General features: G+C 40.8%; 1 protein-coding gene across 1 annotated transcript; it reads right to left on the reverse strand.

Annotated features, from left to right (window-relative positions):
* Window positions 1-22: 22 nt before the first annotated feature.
* On the reverse strand, window positions 23-27,860 carry LOC116289294 (transcription factor E2F5). The gene is made up of 7 exons (XM_031696187.2): window positions 27,702-27,860; window positions 27,451-27,560; window positions 24,614-24,884; window positions 23,486-23,750; window positions 5,060-5,110; window positions 4,463-4,513; window positions 23-3,618 (listed from the first exon to the last, which is right to left on the reverse strand). Exons 1-7 carry the CDS (start codon window positions 27,834-27,836, stop codon window positions 3,473-3,475), a joined length of 1,029 nt encoding a protein of 342 aa, XP_031552047.1. The 5' UTR covers window positions 27,837-27,860; the 3' UTR covers window positions 23-3,472.
* Between the last annotated feature and the right edge of the window lie 121 nt (window positions 27,861-27,981).

Here is a 27,981-nt window from a genome sequence, read left to right on the forward strand (position 1 = left end):
AAAAAATAATAAGACTGAATACTTTAAGTGTAAATACTTTATTAATATAAGATATGTACAAAAATACGAAAGTGCTTTTAATATCATAAGGATTGGGGTAACAACTCACCATAATTAATATTAAACTAATATTTATACCAAATATTACTTTAACATCTATCCTAATTATATCCTTTTTGTAATCACTACCAAATCCTGCAATCTGATTGGTTCTAAGGAGTGCGATTAATTCCCAAATCGCATCCTTAGGAGCTCTTAATTGCATCCTAAAAAAAAAATTTTTTTTAACAATAAAATAAAACAAAATAAAACAAAAAAAAAGTCGCATTTAGTTCTTCTACTATATTAAATTGATTATTCTGCACTCTTGATTGTGTCTTTTTCGTGTGTGATTACAAAAAGGATATGATTAAGTGGTAATATTGAACTTTGTGTCATGCAATTTTGGTCTAAAATCAAACTTGCAATTACAAATTGCACTCCTGCTACGTGGTTGTGTGATTTTGTAATTGCACATTTGATTTCAGACCAAATTGCACTCCACTCATTAATTCAACATGATATAAATGGAATTTGAAATGGTCAGGGACTTAAGCTGTTTGCGATTTTAAAGTATAAAAATCAAATATTTCTTTGTAAAGAGTCTTAGTGGTAAATTGCATCAATGTTGTAGGATGTATACAAGTACAACATGAGTGACTTATCTGTAATATTCACAGCGTGAGCACCATGTTGTATCAGATTTACGACATGAGCCGGAAGAGTGATTGTAAATCTGACACAACGTGGTTGCAAATATTATTGTAAACCACTGTCTTATTCATTGTTTGGGTACATAATTAGATCTAGTTACGTTTTACTGGGAAAATCTAAGTTTAATATGAAAATGAATAGGACTTTGTTATCTGATACACCTAATTGAAAAAACAGTCGGGTTCGAGAAGGTCATATCATCAAAGCTAAGTCTGAAAAGGATTTTTGGTACTTCGAAATGTGTATTATATTTGCATATAGACATGTAAAAATGCACAGTAGAGCAAAGTCGGTCGACCTAGATTAACAACATGCCAAAGCATGCATAAAATGTTCACAGGAAGGGAAAACTGCAATACGCATGAAATTAGCATAATTGTTTGTCTTCCCATGCTCCCCTTCGGTCTTAGCTTTGATGACATAACCTTTTTTTGAACCCGACAACGTTTTCTCAATTAGGTGTATACAAAACTCTTCAGGGACATGATTTATGTGTTTTCCTCGTAAATTATTATTATGAGTTGAATAAGGGTATTTCCTATGATTGGGTGGAGAAGAACCAATGTAAAGCGCATACAGAGTGGATGCAAACATTGTACATAATAGACCTATCCCGAATTCCCTTGACTGACCACGAAACAATGGTTTGAAGTTGAGACTGGACTTGATTCTTTTATTCATCAAGTTCAACCTCGACTTGAAACCAATGTTTCGAGAACAGTCAAGCGAATTCGGGATAGGTCTATTACTTATCAATTAATGTCTAAGGTAAAATTTTATGTTTGAAAGTAGTGTAACTTTGATTTGAAAAAATCTAAGTTAGGCTAGATGCAAATTACAATGATTCTGCTTCTGTTTTACAGTCTTGGGTGACTTTTTTTTTTTTTTTTCTTTTTTCTTTTCTTTTTTAACCATTGTGATAATTCGATAAGTAATAAAAGTAGATATTCATAAATAATCTAAATTTCCATAATGTTGTCTATCAGTATGGTCAATTAATTTCTATCACACAAATCTCAAACAGGTGATCAGTTTTGATGTACTTGCATGCTTTTACGTGCAAGTATGTGTGTCTGCATAAGTACTTTGCTAATATCTAAATTTAGATAGCTAATGTCAGATTAAGAATTATTTGTGTTGGAGTGTAATATAAATTATATACAAATCGCCATGTTCCCTAGTAAACAGCTTCTAAAAAATAAACTTTCAAATATAACAGATAATTACCATGCAGAAACTAAACAATTATTGGACAAGGTTGAGGCATCGGCAAATAATAGGCGACTTGCACTAAGAGGTCACATGATCAAATCGGCCATTGTGGCTGGCATTCTACATGATTTTAGCTATGCAAAGATGTAATAAAAGATGGTGGTTTCAAGTAGATTTTTGGGTGATAAAAGGTAAGTTAGCGCAATAAATAACGATAAAAGATCCCCTTTTCTTGCACGAAATGTGTTCTTAGTGATATCTTAAGTAGATTTTTTAAGATTTTTAACTCGAAGGGAAAAATTATGGTATTTTTTTGCGCTAGGACGTGAAGACCTACCAAGTGTTTCACCGAGTTAATAGCAAAAATTCTTGCATAGCTAAAATCATGTAGAATGCCAGCCACAATGGCCGATTTGATCATGTGACCCCTTAATGCAAGTCGCCTATTGCTTGCTCGTCACTAACAAATCACATAAATTATCTCAATCTCATGTCATAATTGTTTTATCATCCAAATATTTTTTCCATTTTCTTTTTTTGTTCTCGTGGTTTTTGCTGTCTATCAAACATACCAAGTCACAGGGAAGCAAGCCATTTTGCACATGAGCAGAGTATTATTTGCAGCAAAATAGCTTTGCATTATTTGTGGATGAGCAGAAAATTATTTGCAGGTAGTTATTTGCAGTTGCCTAGTCTAATTAAAACGACGGAAATATAACTTTCAGCTCAGTCATACCTTGTTTCTGGTTCAATGTTGCCGGTCAATATGACCTGCATAGCAAAGACTTGACCAGACAAGTTCCAATAGACCTCTTCAGCTTGGGGTAATGTTTTCCCATTTCAGACCACGAGTCATTCCCTTGAGAATAAGATTCTTTGTTTGAGTTGTATCCATATTCATGTGTCTTCTCATGTGCAACAAAGCGCAAACCTTAAACAAAGAAATGATACTCTAGGGAATGACATGTGGTCTGAAATGGGAAAACATTACATCAAAGCCAAAGAGGTCTATTCTGACTGGACATTGACTGTGGTTCCATTAGCGTAGTTAACAACACTGTTACAATGTTGTCAAGGTGTTCTTAATGGAACAGGGTGAAATCCATGAGTTTGTGTTGTTGTCTGTTGCCATGGATATTCAGCATTTTCAAAGCTTAGATTACAACATGGTTTATCTGAAATTAATCTAATAACTAATTGAAGAGAACCAATCACAGCCCATAAGACAGGATTTCAGCACTCAATTGGTGGATCCGCAAAATAAATCTCATCTTACTTAAAGTTACCTTTGTAAAGTTTTGTCCTAAAAACGACGCTGTAACAATGTTGTAAAGCTCTAGTGGAACCACAGCCATTGTCCAAAGACCAGAAATAATTATTTTTAAGTGCTGGTTAGAGTCTGCATGGTAAGTGTTACTCTTCACTCATACTGTATTTTGGGAATTAAACTGACTTCAAACGTACATATCACTCTGTTTTGTAGTACTAGGCTAGCTCTGTCTCATATTCAGGATGCTGAAGCTCCTTCTAAAGGTAAGTTCATATCTAGGTTTGGTATGTCAAATAGATCACATACACCCTCGTTATCATCCAAGTTGAAGTAATAATCATGATCTCCTGGTGGCGGTGACAGTCGCAGTAATGGAGCATAGACTAATGAAAAGTAATAAAAACAGATAAAATCTTAGACATTTCTACAATTTCAAAACCAAGGGGTTTTCAGAAACAAACAGTAGAGAGCAAGAGTGATTAAGAAAGGCTGTAAATGTTATAAAATTGCATTTGCAACCTCTTTTGATTTGCGACATCTTTTGATTGAATAGCTGAATGTTATTAAACGCACAACCGAGACTAATGCTGAGCAAAGGGAACTTACAAGTGGAGTATTCAGTTAATCGAAATTAGGCAATTAAAAACTATTACTAGCCAAAACAAAATTTTCACTACTTTTTAGTTGACTACTGCCTGGTTTGAGCTCTACAACGCTTACTTCATTATAACAATCATAGTTAATACAGGGGAATGGTTAGGAAACCTATTGTTATCAGGTCTTTGTTCACTTTTGATGTTGAAGCGGTCTTGACTGTGAATGATGTTTGATTTATGCTCATCCGAAATTGCAAAATAAGTAAACATAAACTTTGTCTATGGGATTGTTGTAAGGAATATTCAAATATCTCTTATAAATCTTTAAGTATTTTGAACTAGCAGCCAAAAGAAAGATTTTGGTCTGTTCACTCAGCCATTGCCAACAATGGTAAAACAAAGGATTGTGCACAGTCACGCTTGAAAAAAGTGAACAAAGACCTATAACAATAGGGTTTCCTAACCATTTCCCTCTATTAACTATGTAACAATAATCAACATTACATGACATCTCATAGATTAGATAGCTTATACTGTATAAGCTACCAGTCTGTTAGCATGTGAAATAGTTGATATAGTGCTACAGACTCTAAGTGAAGTCAAAATACATTGTAAACAAAAAAAAACTTACCTTCAGCCGACATAAGTTCATCTATAACTTCATCTGCAATATTGCCTGGCTCTGAAATAAACAAAAATTCAATCAAATTGAGGTTGAATTATCCTAAAAAAGGATAATAATAATAATAATAATAATTAATAATTAAAAACTAATCCTAATAATATATGTTACAAAAAAAGAATAGCACTGATAAACGTGTCACCCTCTATGTCTAAGGTGTCTAAGTAAGATGGGACCACCATTTTGTGGTCCTCTGTCTAAGGTGTCTAAGTAAGATGGGACCACCATTTTATGTGGTCCTCTATGTCTAAGGTGTCTAAGTAAGATGGGACCACCATTTTATGTGGTCCTCTATGTCTAAGGTGTTTAAGTAAGATGGGACCACCATTTTATGTGGTTCTCTATGTCTAAGGTGTTTAAGTAAGATGGGACCACCATTTTATGTGGTCCTCTATGTCTAAGGTGTTTAAGTAAGATGGGACCACCATTTTGTGTGGTCATCCTGGCCAAGGTAAATGTCTAATGATTTGCAGGCAGTTGAAAATTACGAAGGCCAAACGTTTAGCTGGTGTGAATGGGGTATTTACAGAAAGACTGAAAACCCACCTTTTCCATTTCCAAAGATAATGTCATTAGCAACTTCTTTGAGTTCTTTTGCTTCAATAAAAATTTGAAATTGTTTATAAGAATAAAATAAAAAAACTAAGCAAGAGTAAAAATTTTTATTCTTCAGTTTTTATATAGAGGATATTACATGGGCGTGCGGAGATATGAATTTTATCTTCGAGTGTTCAATTGATATCTCACGAGTAGGCGCAGCAAGTAGTATAGGGAATGGGGGTTCCAGCGCAATCTCAACACGGGGTAAGACCCGCGTCAAAAATCCACCTACGGAAACAACCCACTCCAAGTGTGGTTGGGGGCAACAGCGCAAATATGTTAGTCTATATATGGAGTGCGAAGAATGTAAGAGAACTTTTAAGAAAGAAGCGGATTTGAAAAAGCATTTGAAAATGAAGACGAAGTGTATGAGCAGTTATGATTGTGGATGTGGTAAGAAGTTTGAGACTAAGGTTAAATTGTTTTGGCATTGTCAGGACTGTGAGTACGACTACGATGACTTAAAAAGTGCTTGGTATTAGGTATAAAATATTTCCTATTATATAGATGGAATCCCAAAGCAACTTCAGCACGGTGTCAATACCCGGTAACGGTGAGATTGACGTTAGACAGTTTTGGCGTCAGTCAGAAAGGAAGGTTAAAAGGACTCTCCGAAAAGGTATAGAAGAATTAGGAGCCCTGAAAGCGAGCATAATGGTAGAAGTAAGTTTGTCAAAAGACGAGGTAATGACGACAGCAATGTTGCGATCAAAGTCGTTAGTGATATTAGAATCCACGAATCTGGATAGGTCACTCAGTGAAGCCTTAGAAGCAATAATGGAGTCGCTGTCTAACTACACGAAAGAAGGATCGGGTTGGACAGTAGAGGAGGTTGAAGGAATAGAGATAAGTATAGCCAGATACGTACCCATACGAGGGGGGGGTTACGTACCGCTACCAACGTGGGTAGAAAGGAAGAAGGCTATTGTAAACGTGAAGAATGAAGACAATCGATGCTTTATGTGGGCAATCAGGTCTGCACTGTATCCAGCAGAGAAGGATCCCTGTAGGACAAGTAAGTATCCCACAGATGATTTAGAGTGGGATGGTGTGGAATTTCCCATGCAGTTGATAGACATCCCCATATTTGAGGAAATAAACGATCTAGCAATTAACGTTTACGGAGTCAGAGAGCAGACGATAGTACCGTTAGTTCTGTCAAAAAGTAAAGGAGAGCGCGTACATTTATTCTACCACGGCGGACACTACTCATGGGTTAAACACATTAGCAGACTATTCTACAGACATACTAAGCACAAAGGCAAAAAGTACTTCTGTGACTGCTGCTTGCTGTCATTTACATCCTTAAATACCCTAAAGAAACACGATGAGATCTGCCGCGGAGTCGAAGAAGTGGCGCAACGGATCCAGATGCCCACCAACAAAGAGCTTTCATACGCAGACCATCAAAAGCAGATGCAAGTGCCTTACGTGATATATGCAGACTTCGAAGCGTTGATAACTAAGGAAGAGCAGAAACGTGGCGCCACGAATAAGGTAGGATTACACGAGATCTGCTCCTTTGGTTACATAGTAGTCAGATCAGACGGTAAAGCAAACCCTCCTGTGATTTACCGAGGTAAGAACGCAGCTAATGAGTTTCTAGAAGCATTGCGAGAAGAGGAGGGAGAGATTAGAGAACAATTAAGATGTCCAAAGAAGATGGAATTTACCAAAGAGAACCAGGAGGCTTTTAACAAGGCAAAAAAATGCTACATTTGCCAACATACGCTTCTTCAGTTTGGAAGACGAGCCAAGAAAGCGTGGGATGAAGATGGAAAGTATCTAGGAGAAGCTCATTTTAAATGCGGGAAGTATGCTAAGAAAGGTGAGAAGCCGGGAAAGCCCTCCACGCACTGCATTCACTGTCACAAAGCATTTGTTGAGGATTTCTATGTGGATAAGGTTAGGGATCACTGCCACATCACGGGTAAATACAGAGGAGCAGCTCATTGGAAATGCAATATAAACTTCAAAGTAAATCCAGACATGGAGATTCCGGTGTTCTTTCACAACCTCCGCGGTTACGACTCCCATTTGCTACTACAAGGAACAGACGGCTCCGACGTCAAATGCATACCCAACAACAAAGAGCGCTACATGTCCGTAACTGTGGGTAAGCTAAAGTTCTTAGATTCACAGCAGTTTATGGCGGACTCCTTAGCAAACCTCGTAAAGTATAACACCAACTTTCCCATTTCCAGTCAATACGGCGCGGAAAGGAAAGGAGTCTACCCATACGAATACATGGACTCCTGGGATCGATTCAAAGAACCCCTACCACCCAAAGATCGCTTCTACAGCACCCTAAACGAGTCTGGTATAAAGGATGAGGAGTACCAGCATGCGTTAGACGTGTGGGAAAAGTACTCCTGTGAGAACATGGGTGACTACCACGACATCTACCTAAGGTCTGACGTAGTGCTGCTCGCAGATGTTTTCCAAAGCTTCAGAAAGATGGCTATGGAATATTACGGATTGGATCCCGCTAATTTCTACACGGCTCCTGGGCTCAGCTGGAGTGCTTTGTTAAAGAAGACAAATGCGCAGTTGGATCTCCTAACGGAGTACGACATGTATCGGTTTATGGAAGACGGTATTCGTGGCGGCGTATGCGGACCCAGCCGACGTTACGCCCGCGCAAACAACCCCTTAGTAGAGCACGACCCAGAGAAACCAACCACATACATTTACTACCTGGATGCGAATAACCTTTATGGTTGGGCAATGTCACAGTACCTACCTGTGAGAGACTTCGAATGGGATCCAGTGAAGCCGATAGACTTCTACATGCAGGTAGGAAAGGAGGAAGACAAGGGTTACGTCTTAGAAGTGGATCTGGAGTACCCAGAGCGCCTGCACGACGAACACAATGAGTTCCCCTTAGCACCAGAAGCGATAGAGATACCATTTAAGCAGCTAAGTCCGCTGCAAAAGCAAATGTGCCCTGGTTACAAACCGTACAGGAAACTAACTATGAACCTGATGGATAAGAAGAAGTATGTGGTACATTACCGCAACCTGCAGTTCTACGTGCGACACGGAATGCGCGTAGAGAAGATCCACAGAGTCCTAAAATTCACGCAGGAACCCTGGATGCGCCCCTACATTGACTTTAACACGCAAAAGCGTACCGCAGCGAAAAATGACTTCGAGAAAAACCTCTTCAAACTGATGAACAACAGCGTGTTCGGAAAGACAATGGAGAACATCCGCAAGCGCGTAAGCGTAAAAATAGTCAGCACCAAAGAGGAAGCAGAAGCATACGTGTCACAGCCAGGCTTCGTTAGATACGTAGAAATGCTGAACTTCTACGTGATTCACATGAAAAAGGCAAACCTCTTACTAAACAAGCCCGTTTACACAGGCTTTACGGTGCTGGATCTATCGAAGCTGCTTATGTACGAGTTCTACTACGATAAGCTTAAGCCAAAGTACGGAGACCGCTGTCGCCTCCTGTACACAGACACCGACTCCCTAATTCTAGAAGTGCAAACGGAAGACGTTTACAAAGACTGCCTCCCCGACATAGACGAGTACGACACCAGCGGTTACCCGAAGGAGCACTTCCTTTACTCTGCGAAGAATAAGAAGGTAATTGGGAAGATGAAAGACGAAATGTTAGGAAAACCCATCGTGGAATACGTGGGTCTGAAACCAAAGATGTACAGCGTGCTAAAGTTAGACGGCGTAGAAAAGAAAGCTAAAGGCGTAAAAAAGTATGTGGTTAAGAAGGACATTACGCACGAGTCCTACCTCAACGTATTACGAACACGCAAGGAACAGCGGCATAAGATGAACAGCCTGCGCAGCTACGGACATCAGATACATAACGTCACGCAGGAGAAGGTGTCACTGTCTGCATTTGACGGTAAGCGATGGATGTGTGATGACGGAGTGCATACGATAGCATTCGGACATCACACGATAAGCAGTTCTTCTTTGACGAACCCACGCGTGGGACCATCATGAAGATAATACAAGATGGGCTGACCCTTCTTAGCTATCGCACTTCGGATCTGGTAAGTTTCCAAAGACCAATTAGGATCCGTAGCTCTTTTGGATCCTCCTTCTAATTCACCCGGCTCATAGAGATATCGAACCGTGACATTACCTAATTTCTTTTCATGGGGGAAGACCGCCCTCGAACTTCTGACGAAGGACTTGTGTTCCACGTGTTTCTTTTTTATGGCATCTCTGGGTTTTATTCCCGTAGCCCTGGCCGCCTCGTTGTTCAAAGCCGCGACGACCTGGGGGAGCCTCTGAGTCCATTCCCTGTTGCGTTTGGAGGGATCTTCCAGCTCTTTCCAATACTGGTATCCAAAGAGACGCTCTGCCAAGGTCTTATTGAATCTTTCGACGATGCTCTGACCCCTGTGGTACTCAGCTTTGGCTCTCCTAATCTTAGTGTCGTGGTCTTTCAGGGTCTTAGTAACCACGCCCATGAACTCCGTTCCCGCATCCACTTGCAGCAGCTTAGGCCATTTCAAGACGCGCTTATAAATCCTACCTAGGGCTTCTGCGACTTCTCCAGAATCCTTGCTGATTATGGGTTCGGCGTCCTTGTATCTGCTTGCGATATCAACTACGGTCAAAGCGTACCTATAGGTCTTTTTTCTCACCTTATCGTGCGGCAAGAAAAGCAAGTCCGCCTGATGAACTTCATTGGGGGTATTTACGGTGAAGCTGGGCCTGGGAATGTACTTAGGCACGGGAAGATAAACCTGCCAGAGGGTTTGTTTTTTCAACCAGTTCTTAGCTGTTTCGTCTGATACCCTGGCCGCGGTCGCGAGTTTCTTGATAGCTGACGCTCCTTTCCAATAGCCTTCAGGCCCATAGTAAATCCTTTTGAGTTTGTCCTCTACGCGGCCCATTATATGAATTCCAAAACGAGATTGATCTTACGTCCGTTAAAATCCACCGTCTTTCCGTCCACTTTAATGGTGATGTTTATGCTTTCTACCAAATTAGACAAGTCATAGCTTAAAGAAATGGGAGTGTATTCTACTGGGTCAAATGGATTACCTTTGGGCAGAAACTTGGACATAAGAGAAGACTTTTCTCCATTGTTGTAACTATGAACCAAGTCGCAATAGACTTCATAAGAGGATGCGACTTTCCATTTCACATCGTATGTATTACCGCTATTTATCGTGGTACTAGTAAGGCCCAGGAGTTCTACCAATGAACTGTCCTTTAGATTGACGCTCCCATTATTTTTCTTGAATGTCATTTCATGGGGTAATCCTGTGGTAAGAGTGTATCCATGCTTCGCTAGCTCCTTAGCCAGTGTTATTGGGGTGTAATGGGAATCTGGTATTTTTGGCTTGGTGCCGGAAGTTCCGATGACAAAGCCATTAATTAAATTATACCAAGAATTATACAAAGAGCAACTAACCAACCGAACCTTACAGGCTTTAATGGGAGGATTCAAATACGTGGTAAAGTCATTCTTGTCGCTTTCCAAAAAGACGATCATTATATTAGGGGCATTTTACAATGCCCACGCCAAAGCCACGCCTCCGGCCAACCCTGCGACTCCTACGAAGACTAATTCATTGTCTTTTTGTTTCTTAGAAGGCTGGTAGTAATTCTTGAACTGAGGCTTTCTTAACCCCGTTAATGCCGCGGGGTGTGCTTGCGCATAAAGTTTGAAGGCGTAGTCTGTGTTTTCGAAGTTCTTATCCGCCTGCATTTTGTCTTGGTAGTTCTTATCCAACCAATCCCTGTAAGCTTGTCTTTTTTCATTCCAAGCTGCAACGTCCCTTTGATATTTCTCCAGCGCTAAGTCGTGTCTCTTTCTTTCGGCGGCACCGCTTTTGTCGCCTCTGACTAATCTATCCAAATATTGACCACCATAATTAGCCCCTGTAAATGCTAAAGCTGCAATGACCCCACCTGCGACTAAGCTAACCATTATACATTAGGTAGGTACTTTTCCTTCCGTAGGTAATCCTTTACCATGATAGCCCCGCCTACGGCAGCGGTCATCTTAGCAAAGTTAGCGAAGCTCTTGCTTGGGTCTTCAGTAAAGTCTTCTTTAAGCACTTTCTTACCTACCCAACCAATACCCGCAACGATGGAAGTAATAATAGCTGCTTCTTCAACAGTTTTCAACAACGCGGTTGACATTATATTACAAAGCGAGAAGGAAAATCTAGGTCGCCGCGGGTGATAAATCTACTCCATTTCAGGGATCTTACTTTTTCTAACAGCCGGTTCCACAGGTGCGTGATATGTTGGCGGCACATGCACGGCCTCCCACTTTACTCTTGGCTTCGTAGCCCGCCATTGTAAGTAAAGGCTGCCTGCTGCTATAGCAACTCCTAACGCGCCAATGACGTACCCAGGATTAATGAAGGATTCCTCTTCCCCCACCTTTTCTTCTTTCTTTGCTTTGTTCTTTTTATTCATCTCCGCGAGCTTCTTTCCCGCGGCAACTCTGCCTGCAGATTTAGGCTTGGTAATCTTCTGCTCCTCCTGAGGTTGTTCTTCGGTACCACTCATCTTATATTAAGGGACTTGAAGGACTTGACAAGTAACTTAATGACGACTTGATAATGACTTGACAATGACTTGACTAAGTACTTGAGGTGACTTGACTAAGTACTTGAGGTGACTTGACTAAGTACTTGAGGTGACTTGACTAAGTACTTGAGGTGACTTGACTAGGTACTTGAGGTGGCTTGATCAGGTACCTCAGCAAGTGCCGCCTGGAAGACCTTTTCGACTTCTCTGTCCTTCTTGAAGTCCTTCCAAGATGTTCCGAAGGAACCTAGTACCTCCTTCAAGTCGACATGCTGAGCTACGTGAAGTACCGCAGAGGCGACTGCCATTAACTTACCGCACTTTAAAGACAACCACCCGCAGGTTATCTTAAGTTCTTGGGTGATGACATAGTCATCTCTTATGTCCTTCTGTAGTTGCTCCACGTCGTCTATGGGCAGTGCAAGTCCAAGCAATTTAGTGGTAAGTCGGATAGCGGAGTCTGCTACGGCGTCCGTGGTCTTACTTGCGAGGGCAGCCTCGTACCTCTTATGGAACTTCTTAACCTCCTCTTCTGACAACTTATTAACTTGCTCATGGGTAAGTTCCTTGCCTATCATTTCTTTACACTTCCCCGAAGACACAAGGATGTTAAGTTGTTCCTTGAGGTTACTTTCGTCTAACTGCGTGGGGACTTCATCTAAGAGCTGCTCAATCTCCATATACATTAACGTCATAAGGAAACCTCAAAGAGAAAATCATCTTGGAATGTTGGTGCGTCTTTAAATGCCGCATGTATTCGTGCAGCTGTTCCTTGCTTATCTCGCCGCCGTAGTCGCTTAAAATGGTTTCCAGGTCAGACTTACTGGGCGTATAAAATACTACGAGAGAGCCTATGTTTTCCCTAAAGGGTTTAGAGACACTGGTAAGCTGCTGGGAAAGCAACCAAACGCTGATATTGTCGTGTCTGCCGCTGAAAGCGAGCTTCACTAATTCGGAGGTGCGTCTTTTTACGTCGTCCCCGCAGGCGATGTCATCCAGTATGAGTAAAGTCTGCGTATCTTTAGGGAATTGCTTGTGCCAGAACTTCAAATGGCTGGATAACTCGTTAGGATCTAAGATATCTACGAAGAAGTCGTCATCTTTCACTCCTATACCCGTCCAGGTGCGGTTATTCACGTAGGTGGGACAAAGCAGCACTATGTAGTCAAAGCGGTATCTAAAGGGTTCTAATAGCTGCTCTACCACGAACTGTGTTTTACCGCAGCCGGTGGGTCCTACTATCAGAGCGTTACAAGGTATGTGATTCGGGTTCATTTATATCTAATGAATCCCATTTATATATAGATGGATCCAGTGGAAGCAGTAAGAAGGATTGCCGCCGACGCAAAAGATAAAAGAGATACCATAGAAATGCAAAGGGAAGAGATAGATCGGTTAAAAGAGCGCGTGCAGGAATTGTACGATGAAATGTGCGGTCTGAAGCGTGCAGAACGGTTTGGTGCGCTTTTGACAATGGCGGGCTGGGCTAAGGAGTCCATTAAGGACTTCATTCGACATCCCCCATAGATATATGGACTGCATTACGTGCGAACTACCTGCTGACTGCATAATCCCTCCCAAAACACCGATACCCAAACCGTGTAAAAAATACACCTGCCGCCACTGTAATAAGGTATTCTCTGAAGAAGACTTCGTTGGACATTGGTGTCCCGCGGATACTAAAGCACAAAGGACTTTAGACGACGTTCGAGAAGAGTAAGAGGTCGCAAAGAAGATCTTACTAAGCCCCAGCAAGAGGAATTAGCATAGGTCTTTCTCTTTTATTGTTATTTTGTTAAATGCTGCGAAGAGGTCTCAAGTAAGGTCTATTTTTTATTGTTATTTTGTTAAATCATCGTAATCGAAGAATGGTTAACATGATTATCTTTTTGCTGGTTTCAACGATGAGAAAGAATGATACCTCATCTTTTAATGGGGGCTTAACAAAATAACAAGAAATAATAGCCCCTATCCTGAAACCCTCTTACAGGGTTTAACAAAATAACAATAAAAAATAAGACCTATATAATGAAGTGCATGCAATGCGATAGAGCCTTTAGTAGCAAGCAGCGACTGCAATACCACCTTTCCAAGAAAGTCTGTCAGAAGACCATCAGCACTGTTTGTGGCAACTGCGGTAAGGAATTGTCCACCGTACAGGCCCTACGATATCACCGCGAGCATAGAGTCTGCCTTAAAGGTCATTGCCGCCGATGCGATGAACCCCTCTTCGAAGAAAACTGGCATAAATACCGCTGCCGACGTTACCACCTCGAAGAAGTCGTCTGTGAAACCCACGGCGATTTAGCAGAGCGATGTTGCCCCCTTGAAACCAGCCGGGCTTTAGTGCTGCGTAAAAAAGAAATAGACCAAGATTTCGTATGCTTTGACGACTACGAAGGAGTAAGATGGGAGAACCGAGAACACTGGGACGGCATCTGCGATAAATGTGGTTGTCAACGCAGCGGTCAACATATTTGGTGTTGCCTGTACGAAGGTCCCAAGCCTTTAGACCATTACCTTGCAATACGAAAAGAATGGTCTAATATATGATGTTACCTTACGTCGCAGCGTTCGCAGGAGGAGCCTTGATTACGATATCGATCGATTTCATGTCGGAAAAAATGAGGTCCGACGTAGCAGACCAATACCTAGAAGCCCATGAGGACGACTAATCACACAATGGATTAGCCTCCGCCTTTCTTTCAACGTCGAACTTCCATCGACCGTTGACTTTACCATAGCTACGTATGTGAGTGTACTCTTCGCCTTGCAGTACGTACCGTACGCAGTCAGGAGCCCATAAACTGTACTCTTGGCTGCCGTCTAAGAGGACCAACCTTAAACGGTTAATGTCCTCGAAGACAACGTAATTTTTTATTTTGTATGAAATGCCTTGTATTAATTCGCGCCAGTGAGTTTGTTCAACTATCATTATATTTATGAAATATCTTTCGGTGCGTTTGTAGCGTCTCCTGTGACTTGAAAGCCTTAACGCAGCCAGGACAAGGTATGCGAATGCCGTCGACGTAACGGTCGATTTCCCTGCAGATCAGATCGTAATCGTTGCAAACCATCGTAAGATAACCATTCATTTCATATTGCGTCAATGCCGCTTTTTGTTTGTCGGACAATACGCCGTTACCCTTTGGCGTCTTCAGTTCCAGACATAACCCATTGTATCTTTTATGTGCATTAAGAACTAAGATGTCGGGTTGACCTGCCTGGTAGCCCTTTTGCCAGCACGTTATCCTTTTACTGGTGGTATCTTGCAATTCCCCGAGTCCAGGTGCTAATAACAGCGTAGGGTGAAACCGGCGTATGTAATCGATGACCTTCTTATGTAAGTCAAACTCATTCTCGATCTTGAAGACCAACTTATTTGAACCATCCAACGAGTACTTCCCCGTCTTCCTTAACGTAGGTAGGACATCCTCGAAGACCCAATCTTGAAATGCCTCTGCTGTCGGTAGCTTGGAGCTAAATATTAATTGATACAAACCAGATTCCGTCACGTACAGGGATTGTGGGTGTGAACCCGAAGGGAGGCGATTCACCTCTATTCTAAATTCATTGAGCCTCTTCTTATGCTTATCCCGCACGTGGGCTTTAATGGCATCTTTGGTGTCTGCATAACCTAATGCCTTTGCTACCTCTTTCGCCTTAAAGTACAGCTTGTCGCTTTGCACTAGGCATTGCAGTTTAGTTTCGTTGTTTTCGAATACGCGGAGCATATTATACGTAAGGAATATTTTTCATCCTTTCGCTTGGCTCAAGGAACGCGAGCCTAGTAGGCAACGCTTTTTAGCTGATTCATTTCCACGCTTAGCTGCGCGTCTGAGACTACGAAGATATATGCGTTGATCTTAGTAGTGTCGCTGGCGTCTTTGGTGCGCTTGATCTCCAACGTAATACCGTCCTGGGTATTTACCAGACGTAAGCCCTGTCCATGTAGATCTTCGTCGTTCGTCGTACGCATGTCGATCCACAGCGCATACTTATCCTTAAAGAATTTCTTTGGATCAACTTGGTCGCCAAACTTACGCGCGACTTCCCGGTACATATCCGCAGGCTTTATCCCTTGTGAGTAGACCTTATTAGGTACTCCGTTAATGCTAACGCCTACGTTAGTGATGTTAGGATTAAAGAACGCCTCGGAGTCACGCAATCCTGCCGTGTATGTTTTTGCAAACAGTAACATTATCCCTGTAAGGCTGCGTCTGGGAAGGTTAATGCTTTGGTTGATGACCTCTTCGACGTTATTTGTAAAGCTGAACGTCTTGTACATCACGACGTGATCGTAAAGGAAAGCCTTCCCGGCGCTGTATTCCATACCGGCGCTACGTGCTAAGTCTTCGCTGTATACCGTTTCATACTGCAGCTCTAAGTTAGTAACGGAGTATGGGTGGACGGCTGAGGAACTTACGTCCTTTCCCTGTAGGATGTTCGTAGTGTCTGCTAGGGTCACTTCGAACTGCAGTTCGCTTAGCTGCCTTGGGTAGTATACGCCGTGATTCGTGATAACTTCGAAATCTAATGGAATAACATATTTAGTACCATAAGCCGTCTTTATTTCGTCTTCTCCTGAGGCGCTAGCGGTTGCGCTTCTTACCTTGCGTATGGCTTCACTGGCGATTCCCTGCTCTATCCTTTGCGCGCGGTCAAATGCAGTCAACCATAAGTCTTTGTACGTGGTATACAGATCGTACCTATTTAAGTCCAAGAGGGATTCCCCTGCGAACTTCACCCGCATCTTTGAGACAATGTTGCGACCAAGGTCGTTGACAACGTGACGCGCGTCCGCAGTGCTTGGTTGTATTGCTAGGTCGAACCTTAGCGCCAGGGTGCCAGGAACTAAGACTAGGTTATCCGTTAGGCGGGGCACGCCTACGTACAGGGTTTCCCCTGGCTTAGCGCTGCTGGGGGTAAAGGTGACACGGTGAAAGGTGCGTTCTGCTTTCAGTCCGCCAACCTGCTTAGGTAATACGTTGGGGTTTAACTTTGAGCTTATCATATATAATGGAAGTAGAAGGAACGGATTTTGACCCCACCACCGAAGAAGGTCAAGTCGACATTAACGACGATGAATACGAGTCTTTACTACCTAAAACCAACGACCCTACGGAATTCCGAGGTAACATGGTGCGTCGGTTTGGAAAGAGAGCCCGCGCCGGCTGGATGGCTTTCCTAGACAAATACCGCACTAAGAACCCAGGTAAACCCATACCAGAATACATAAAGCTCGATAACATCGACTTTGGTAGTAACACGATGATGAAACCTCCTAGAAGCAAAACCGCGGAAAGCAGCTTTGGTCCGGATGGCAACATCCCCGAAGCCCCCGGCGCTGCATGGCTTAGTAGGGTTCAGGAACAAATGGACGAATCTATGGAAGAAACCCCAGACGATTTTGATAGGATCAAGGAAGAATTCCCAAACTGGGATCCAAACAAAGTACAAGTAATGTTTGACGCGGATAACGAATGGGGTAGGGAAGTCGTAGTAGCAAGGTTAAATAGGTCTAATGCTCATCCATATGTCATCAGGGACATAAATGGTAAATACTACGCAGATAAAAATATTCCTCCAACCCTTAGAAAGGCATTAGGAGAACCCAACTTACCCGAAAGAATGAGAGAAAATAGTGAGAATATCGACGAAGCCGTCGAAAGAGTTAAGACCATAATGCAGCGACAACAAAAAGGTCTTGAGGCGATAAGGGGAGTAGAAGAGCTAAAGCAAGCGATGGAGGAAAGGGAAGCAGATTACATACGACAAAACCGACTACTCCTCGATGCTCAAAAGAGAGAACTTGACGACAAGAATCGATACATATTAGAACTTAGAGAACGAAGAGACATTTCTCTTCGCGAAAGGGACCGCGCCCAAAGGGCATTCAATCTCGCCCTGCAAGACCTGGATATGAGCAAGGAAGAAGCCAAGGACTTACGTACCACCATAGAGGGTTCTTTGGTGGAGCGGCGGCAGTTAGTTGCTGAAATCAACAATAAAGAAGAGCAAATCCAGCAAAGAGATCAGGCCATCGAAGACCTGGAAAAAAACATATCCGAAAAGCAGGAAATAATCAATGACCAGGCGCGCCCCGAAGAAGAAAGGGAGGCAGCCCGAAGGGAAGTAGAAGCCCTTCAGGAGAGGGTTGCGGAATTACAGGTGCAAAAGGACAACCTGGAAAGAGAATTGGGGCTTACCACCAAGGAAAAGGTAAAAAGAGCTCTGATGAAGTATGGTCTTCCGCTGGCATTCGCGGTCGCTATTTCGAGCGTAGTAGGGGTAATCCTTAACGCGCTTAAGGCTACGGGCGCGGGCGTAAAGAAATTAGGCAATGGGCTGACGGACTTGGGAAAAAAGATGGCAGCCGGCTTGCCTGGGCTGCTGGGTTCGGTTGTTTCCTTGGCACTTAGGGCTGGCGGAGAACTGCTAAAGTTTGTGGGGAATAACATTTGGATCTTGGTTGTCGCTATTGGGGTGGTACTCCTGAAGAAGATGAAGGGTTAATCTTATCCTTATGTATTATGTCGGGCTTATCGTTGTCGGGCGTCCGAGGCGTCCTCGACTGAGGATAAGTAAAGATAGTATTCGCACCGCCTTGATAATTTGGTATTAGCGGTAGCACGCTTATAGTAGAAATAGGCTTATGACTCCAAGCTGCGTCGGTAATAAAGCTACCCACACCAATGCTATTTATCCTTGCGCGGCTAAGTATCGACCCATCGTTGGAAGCATCATCGGGAAATATTTGTAACTTAGCATACTCACAATTAACCATCATATGAAACGTGACCGGCGTTAAGTCTTCTGAGCTTCCTTTGTTTGGCTCCATCGAAAAGTGAGCAGCTCTTCTGTTGTTCGAAGAAGTCCGATAGGGGAGCAAAGGCTCATCATTTTCATCAACGAGTCTAAGCCCTACGTTCGCGGTAAGTCCCGTGTTAATGCAAATGGTGCAAATAACTAACGCAGGTCCTCCAACTTTAACCCATATTCCCGTGTCGAACCACTCATGTCCTACGTATTCCTTCACGTCTAAGTAGTGAACATAGCGCATTTCACTTAAATGTGGATTCATATATTACAGGAAAACAGGCTCCCTTCGTTTTAGGGGTAGGCAACAAGGTTATCTTCTAAAGACTTATTACCGTCAGGGTGCTTATGGTCTCGTGATTATAAGTCGTATCTCTTTGATCTTCTATGCTATTCACACAAACACTCCCGGTGTCATCTACACGCATTTGCAGCTTTACCTTCCCATGGCAGTTAGCAACCATATGAAGAGTCCAAACCGATAGATTTTCGACGCTATTCGTTGGCGGCTCTACGGAGAAATGCGTAGGCTCCCTGTTGTTCGTCTTCGCACGCATAGGCTGCAGTACGCCGTTGTCATCTAGAAACCTGAAGCCCACGTTGGCATGGCTGCTCGTGCCAATGCAAATACTACAAAGGATTAACTTCTTTCCTGAGTAATTCAAATTCACGGACATTCCGGTGACATCAACCCAAGATGCTTGGGCATATTTTTTCTCACCTGTGTAAGTTGTATAGACACAATCTACTCCAGTTACGTAAGGGTTGTTCATCGCCATATATAATAGCTCAGACCAACGCCTGCAGCTGCTAAGCCGGCCTTTAGTAAGTTGTGGTCATATTCCTCACGTATCGCAGGCATAACCTTCTTTACTGGTTTCTTTGGTAGCACGTACGCCTTTTTTAATGGTTTTTCTGTGTGCTCCTTTTTTGGTTTCTCTACAAAGTGAGGAATGCCCTTGGTCATGTCAGAGTTCACGTCATTCACCCCAAACTTCATATCCTTAGTAGCTCGTTGAAGTTTGTTGTTATAACCCACAACGGAATTAGTGTTGATAACCAAATTACTTGGCATTAACCAGCAACCAGGTGACAAAGCGTAATCCAGTCGCACTTTAGACTGCTGCACCGCTAATTGATATCTCTGCACCGATTTAGATATATCATTTTCTATTATTGCAGACTCAAACAGGGCTAGGAATTCTTGTTGCGTTTCCTGTGAAGCACCTTGGGCACCAATCATTGGGCTGCGGGTATTTACCTGTGCCCCTAAGACGCAGTAAACAAGTGCTTCTATACTGCTATTTATGCGAACCAAACCTGCCTTTGTCAATCCTTTACCTTTCTGAGGTATGAACCAATTATACTGACTTCTATCCTTATGGGTGGATGTGTAGTATGCCGTAAGAGAATCTTCGTGGGGGCTGGTGTAATGAAAGTTAAATTCATCTGAACTCTCAGATCGACCCTTAAACCTAAAGTCGGGGTTCGCTACGTTAAACTCCCTACATAATTTAATGAAGGCACTCTTATTATATCTGGTGCCGGTCCAAACAAAGCTATTAGTCCATGGCAGTACAGCTTGGAGCTCGCTTAAAACTCTCCTAATCGTAAACAAGACATGAAACCTCAAAATAGAACCGGCTTGGGTATCGGGTTTAATTAAGTCATAGCTAATACCGCAGCCGCTTGTCGCACACCACACGGCAAAGTTTAATTGCTGGGACCAATATTTCATATTTGGTCTTTCGGACCATTTGGCGTAATCACTCACGTTTTCCACGGCTGGCGGTGTTAGTTGAAAAACGTCGCTCGTTTTGGCTATGAAAAACTTCGATGGTGTCACGAAGATCTTAAATGGGAGCTTCTTAATGTCTTGCGGCTTATCGGTGAGCTCCACGGCCGGAATAGGATAGGTACTGGTACCAAGTATTAATTCCTTTGGCCAAGCGGGCTTAACGGGTGTTGGTTTAGGTGTAACATGTGTGGGTTCATGTCGTGGATGCTTCGGCTGATCCTCTATCTTGTTAATCGATGTGGGTTTCAAATCCTCGTTGCTGTACATCCTAGAGCCGTTATAGTAAATACCATCGGGCCTTCTTTCGAACTTACTAGGGTCTGCATGCGGAAACATCTTCCTAAAGGCTCTCCAGTTAGCATAGTTACGTTTGTTGCCATGAGGCCACTCCTCAATATCATTCCCAAAAGCGTCGTACATTAGTATATATAATGGATGTTATACCTTCAGCACCTCCACTTTATCCTAATTTACCTAGGGAGGGACCTAACGAATTAAACGCTGAAAACTTTAGACTCAACAAAGCAAACTTAATCCTGGCTTACTTGGAAGGGCAAGCGAAACACTACGAAGAGGTCAGGAAAAAGTACGCCAGAGCCCGAAGCATACTACATAAAATCGCGATAACTTCCGGGTCCATGTCCGTGGCGTTAACAGGCACTGGCGTTGCTACTTCGCTTACTGGACCGGGAATAATCGTTGGAGTTCCTTTGGCTAGCGTCGGCGCCGTTTGCGGTATTATTTCAGCTGTTACAACAGGCGTTATGAAACAGTTGTCAAGCAAGATATCCAAGCATGACACGACAATAGCTCTGTCAAGGGCTAAAGTAAATACTATCATTGACCTTGTCTCAAAGGCTTTGCGTGATAGAAAGATAGACAACGCAGAATTCTCGCTTATCTTAGCTGAAGAGGAAAAGTACGAGAAATTAAAGTCGGACATAAGGAATAAAAAAACAGTCGTAAAAGATCTTTCCGAGGAATCTCGCAAAAAGATCTACCAAGAAGCAAAAGAAGAGCTTCAAAGAAAGCTTGCTCAGTAAACATCTGCTTTGAAAAGAGCGTAACAGGATTTCGTTTACATATCGAACGACAGTCTGGAAATTACGCGTAATCTTATGGCATAAGATTTATACCATAATACACGGTATGACCTTATTTAGTAAATTATTACGCGTAATATAAATTATTTAGCGAATTATTACGCGTAATATAAATTATTTGCATGACCTTATTTGGCGAATTATTACGCGTAATTTCTCATCTTATGCCATAAGATTCACTATCTTCTTGGAATCCATCCTAACAGGGGGTGGTTGGGGTCGATCTCGTGAAATATTTCGTAGATTACATCAGGGTAATAAGGAATATCCTTATCCAGCCGACAAAACATCCACTCGGCTTTTGTCATATCAGAAACCTCGGGAATAGACTTACCGGTAATTTCAGACAAAAGATAGGGAATAGCTTTGTAATATTTCCCTAGTTTTAATTTTTTCAATGTCTTCCGTAGACTTTGTGGGGTTGACTCTTCTAAATGGTTCATAATTCTTTCCATTACTTCGTTGTCTAAATATACCGGCCGTTGACCTTGAATGTGACTCATCCAGTCTCTGAAGTATTTTATTCTTTTGTATGGGGTCTTCTTACGGCCTCCATTAGCGTAATACTGCTCTTTGGTAGCATTTGGTACGGCATTACGAATATTCTTACCACATTCGTAACACTGTGCTGACGTGTCGTCTTCTATTTGCATTTTCTTGTCACAACAAATATACTTATTTGGTTTAGTAGGTACAAACTTGGGTTTCAAGCACTTTACACAGAAATCATAAACAAACTCTTTACAATCTTCGCACTCCATATATAGACTAACATATTTGCGCTGTTGCCCCCAACCACACTTGGAGTGGGTTGTTTCCGTAGGTGGATTTTTGACACGGGTCTTGCCCGTGTTGAGATTGCGCTGGAACCCCCATTCCCTATACTACTCAGCAAACGAGTGAGATATCTAAATTGAACACTCGAAGATAAAATTCGTATCTCCAAGTGGCCATGTAATGTTCTGTTTATTATATAGATATCGATAAAACTTAAATAAAACAAAAGCTCAAAAATCCTTTATTAAAATAGCAAGCCGATTCAACAGCGATATCTTCACGTGTGAAAGATATGGTATCTTCCACTGATGAAAGATATCAAATTTTCGACACTAGAGAAAACCTGGTATTTCATCGATATCTATATAATAAATTTTATTCATAATCTCTCCCTCAATACGTTATAACACAATAGTATAAAGATAACTTACACAAAAGCCTAAAAAGTACAAACATTACTAGCTGCTATATTATCTGAACTGTGCAAAAAGCATTGGGACTCCCTTTAAACATGTTTTTGAACAAAAAAGGAATTATGATTAATTATCATTCCAATAGGCCCTTTCGACTTCCAAATTACCACTGTGTTTCTTGATTAGACTCATTTGCTCAGGCTAAGCCTCGAATCAGTGTCTAATTACTTGCAAATACCAACGGTAAAGTAAAGAATGCACAAGTTCAACAATACAAACACTTTGAAACTTGACAGACCTTGACTGGAAAACGTGAATATTCTTCACAAAATCGAGGCATAGCTGAGCAAATGAGTCTAATCAAGGAACACAGCGGTAATTTGGAACTCGAAAGGGTCTTATTATTACTTTCACTACTAGGTATTAAAATAACAACTGGTAAGTTGCTGGCTATGATCACTGGGCAAATTAGTTTTAGCTCAGTCATATCTTGTTTCTGGCTTAACTTTACTGGTCATAATAATTGATTAAACACATTTAACCAGACAAATTCTAATTCTGGGTCTAATAGACCTAATCGGCAAACGTGTTGCTATGTATGTTACCACCCAATTCAAACCACATGGGACTAAGTTTCATCGTTATATTTTGGTTTCAGAGTTGAATTCGTAGAGACAAACACTTCTATTAACAGAAGGTTTGAATTGGGTGGTAATCTACATAGCGACACATTAGCCGATTAGGTTTATTGTACAAAGGGTGGATAGCGCTATCCGACGGATAAATCCTTATCCAGTGGATAAGTTGATGCTGTTATCCAATAAATGTATCCACTGGATAGATTTATCTGTTGGATAGCACTATCCACCCTTCGTACAACCAGGCCCTGTACTACAATTATCATCATTACTATTATTATTAACTAAAAAAATACCTTGGCTCGTCTCCATAACTTCAGTTTTTACAGTCTCACTAGTGCCTGCACTAGCATTTTGACTGACTGTATCAGAGGACTGTGAGTCTATCTCCATAGGGTCCTGCTTGAGCTGCAGATTAGTACCATTGGATTCCAGTATAGGGGGAGGAACAGGCGTCACTACAGGACTTTCTGCCGATGCATCTTTGTTTACCAGTAATACATGTATTGGACCATTTTGACTTTTCAGATGAATCTGATACTTTTTGGGCATTCCAGGATGCTGAGAAGAAGACCAAGATAATATTACCAGTAGTATTATCAAGATTAAGGCAGTTTTCAATATTCTGCAAAGCACAGGCTTGTTGTGAAATTGGGTTTTCACTGCTGCCAGTCCAGAACATCAAAGGTACCCACTGATTTTCTTAATGATTGACAGCAATGAAAACCCAAATTTCATCGTGTAGCTCACGACTACCGAGTTTGCAGAATACTGAAAACTGTAATGGGAATATACCTATTAGCCTTTTTAGAGTTTTAGCATAGCATATGTTGCATCACGGGGCTGTTTTAGGGGACACTTTAATTTATGGTTCCAAATGAGACAATAGCGAACCAGTCACCGTTGCATCAGTTTTCCCGGTGGAATTAAAACCTCAAACAACTACACAGTATTTGTTTTAAAGAGTACTACAAGGATTACGAGACAAATTTTTTATTTTCACAGGACAGTAAACAACTGAAACAATTTATAATCAATTTCCTGCAATCAGAGTTTTCAATTCCAAGATATTCTAACCAGTTTGTTGAGCGTGTGAGAAATAGAAAAAGTAACGAAGGGAAATCAGAACCGTAAGTACTCATGTGGTATCTTTTTCGCTTGCTGATAGTGAAAAGTGATAGGAAACTTAATTGTTGGGTTATTTTTAAAATTTCTTTAGTTTTCTGATGCATAAAAGGTCACAATGACCAACCAAATTAGTTTTAGCTTGGTCATACCTCTTGCTTGACGTTACTGGTCAAAATGACCAGCAAGAGAACGATTTGACTAGACAAGTACCAATTCTGACTAGACATTGTTAAGTAACCCGCTATTATTTTAAGCCCTGTAGGTGCATGAATGATTACCTCTACAAATACTCCTACCTTTTCAGGGATAGGTACTTCTAATTGAGTTCCTGACGGTGCTTGTATGGCTAGTAAAGTATCACCAGTAAACGACTGACATACATCATCATATGTAACAAAGGCAAGCTTTTCATTCTCATTGTCTTCTGATATGTTTTTCAGGCTTTGTTGTACCCATAATCTTTGTTCATCAAGCTCTTTTTCCTTGTCTTCAAGGTCCTCTAGTTCTTGTTTAAGATCTACTAGTTTATCAGATATTTCTCTTGTGTTACATCCAGGTCCAGCTCCCCTAAGAGTATAATAAATAGAGGTTATTCTAGGAGGAAAACTAGACAACTAGGCAAGCGTCTGAGGATTTGAATATACAGACTTAGGTATCTAATTGTGCAATGGGAAGCACCGGTGGCGTGCGCTGCTAATGTGCCACCTCTCACCAACGCGACCCGAGTTCGAGTCCTGCTGATCTTGATGTCATATGTGAGTAAAGTTGTTTATTGGTTCTCTCCTGTGCTTCGAGGGTTTTTTTCTCCGGGTTCTCCGGTTTTCCTCCCTCCTCAAAAATCAACTTCTAAATTCTAAATCGATCTTTGGCCTTTCACCTAGTTTGGAGCTTAGCTCCGTTGTGATTGTCCCGTGCTGTGATACAACAGCAAAAGCTTTGTAGATTGTCTAATAGGCAATACTAACATTTCAAAAATGCAATAAATTGTATTTAACATCCTATGAAGCTTTTAAGTGTGACATAAATGGTATGTGAAAATAAATTCTAAATCCAACTTCAACGATAATTATAGTAATTATAATAATTGCAAGACTGAAAAGCAGACCTATAAAGATTTTTCTTACTTTTACTTCATGACGGGATTTGATTTCTAAAGTTCTAATAATTGTTTTAGGTGTAGATTAAATCATTGAGAACTGTCATTGTTTTATTTTAGCCACTTTTGTGGCTTGTGGCTACTGCCTCCTAACGGAGGTGTATTGTATAGAACGGTCTGAACCCAGGTGAATGAATGCTTATCGAAGTATTATGATCATCCAGGTGGATGTAATCCTGAGAAAGACTATTTGATGTTTCCACACAGGTTGTCGAAACGTCAGTCACATCAAACAGTCCTTCTCAGGATTACATCCACCTGGATGATCATAATACTTCGTTATATATAATGGAGGTGTAGCAACTATGTCATTGTGTTGTGAATATATGCAGGAAGCCCAAAAGTACCTTATGTATAAACTTTGGAACTAATCATCTCTCACACAATAAATAATAATAATAAACTAAAATTTGTAAAGCCCTAAAAATATAAAATATTCAAAAGGTTTTGAGTTCTTTCTTAAAGGTTTCAATCCTTGAAATTAAATTAATTTTCAATGGTAAACTGTAAATAAATGGAAAATTAACTTTGGAACCAGTCATCGCTCAAATAAATGAGCCCAAGAAATTCACAATTCTTCATTAAATTTAATGTTTCGGTGGCCTTAGTTAATGTAGTCACACTGAAACAATTTATTTTCTTTAGCAAATCATTCATGAAGTCATTTCACATGACTTCACATTCCATTTAAAAATCTTTATAAATATAAATAAAAAAACCGGCAAAGGTTATATGCAAAGGCAAAGGTTATTTAAAAAAATAATATATAATGAAAATTCACAGTTCAACGATTTACAAATAAAAATCAAATGTAGGATTAGAAATGTATTAGAGATTATTAAATGTTGGTAATTTAACAATAGTATTCACTGTAGGCAATGTGATTATTGCTGGAATATTTACCAAGCCATGAGTCTTCATGCAGCAAGGTAAATATTCACCATAATCACTTATTTTGAGACTTGAATATCAGAGAAAAGTTGAAATTTAGGATAAACAAACATTTTAGCATTTCTTCTGATCTGGCAAACTTTGGAAAACCTCATATTCACCACTCCAGCAGTGATTATCGTCTCATAATCACTGGTCGCTCAACCTATCACAGGTCGAGAAATTCTATATTGAAGTCTAAAAATATACTAAAATATTCTAAACATTATCAAACTAATACTATACTGATTTACATAATTATTTTTATAATTACCCAACCAATAAGATTACTACAACAGAAAAATTACTTTGGCAGTTTATGTTTTATTTTTTTATCCTCAGCAGCATCCTTGGGAACCCAGGGGTGAAATTTTGTCACACGTACTCCTTTATTGCTTCCTGGGAGAAAGAAAGGAGGGACAGAATTTCACCCTTGGATTCCCTAGAATGCCCCAGAACTTTACAGTTGAGGTCAAACGCTTTGAAGTTCTAATATCAGTATACCAGACACTCCTTATTATATACAGTGTATATATATTAAAGAAATCACTGGTATAAAAATAATTTTACAATCAGATATTATTCAAGATCTTGATAGATCTTTTGTATTTTTAGTAGATTAGGATATTCAAGTTATTTTATGACCGTCCTATCACTAAATACACAAAAACATGTTGACTGTACTAGTAGAAACGCCATTATTTAGGAAATAATATAAAGGGAATTACCTAATATTTTTACAGTATGCGTTGTTCTCAATAAAAAACGAAATATGTTTAAAGCTATTCCTTAGTATAAAAGCATTAACTGTGAGAGAAAACATTTATACAAATATTACATATTTTAAAATCTGTCCTTTCTCAAGAAACCGAGGTTTTTTTATAATTGTATAATATTATTCAATAATTTCATTAAACATTAGTTATTATTGAGAGGGAGATCGGGTGCTGAAACCAAGAAGACAACGAAGCAATATGCGATGGAATTTTCCACAGCGCTTTCTCAAGGTTCTTCAAACAGTGAGTTTGACTTACTAAGCTTACTTACTTCCATTGTATACTGTTCTTTGATTTCTTCTCGATCAATCCTATTCCTTCGAGCACATTAGTTATATCGTATATCCGTCGCTTTTGTCGAACAGCAAGAGTATCAGCAGCCTACAGATCAAAACGTAATTATCGTAAACAGTTGAACAAGAAGGATTTGTGCTAACAAAGCGAGCAAAGACGGCGCTTCAAAACTCGACACGAAATCCCTCCAAATGTGGAACCAAAACCTAAAAAATAAGCTTTACTTACGACTTTAAGGTCTAAGACGCCGTCTTTCGCCTCTTGTAACAAACTCACGAATTTTGTAGTTAGTAAACCAAGAGATTTTTCATGTCGACTCGGAGTTCCTGGAGAACCAAAATCCGCCATGTTTCCGAGGTGCATGCTGCACACAATTCATGCGACCATCTGATTGGCTAAAGTCCAGTTTAAATAAGGCGCCCGTTAGATGACTTTGGAGCCATCTTATTTTAACAGGGGAGGGCTGATATACCATAAATATAAACCAAAATATCAATAAAAATCGAAC

Source organism: Actinia tenebrosa, unplaced genomic scaffold (assembly GCF_029948245.1).
Source record: "Actinia tenebrosa isolate PJP-AT-01 unplaced genomic scaffold, QUT_ActTen_1.0 PGA_scaffold2__45_contigs__length_23673736, whole genome shotgun sequence".
NCBI classification, from domain to species: domain Eukaryota; kingdom Metazoa; phylum Cnidaria; class Anthozoa; order Actiniaria; family Actiniidae; genus Actinia; species Actinia tenebrosa.

What these genes read in the sequence shown, in the direction of transcription:
- LOC116289294 (XM_031696187.2), bottom strand. Translation starts at nt 27,836, where the DNA reads ATGCACCTCGGAAACATGGCGGATTTTGGTTCTCCAGGAACTCCGAGT. An exon ending in AGTTATGGAGACGAGCCAAG is followed by an intron (nt 5,111 to 23,485) that starts GTATTTTTTTAG and finishes TTTTTATTGAAG; the next exon opens with CAAAAGAACTCAAAGAAGTT. An exon ending in TGAACTTATGTCGGCTGAAG is followed by an intron (nt 3,619 to 4,462) that starts GTAAGTTTTTTT and finishes ACTTTTCATTAG; the next exon opens with TCTATGCTCCATTACTGCGA.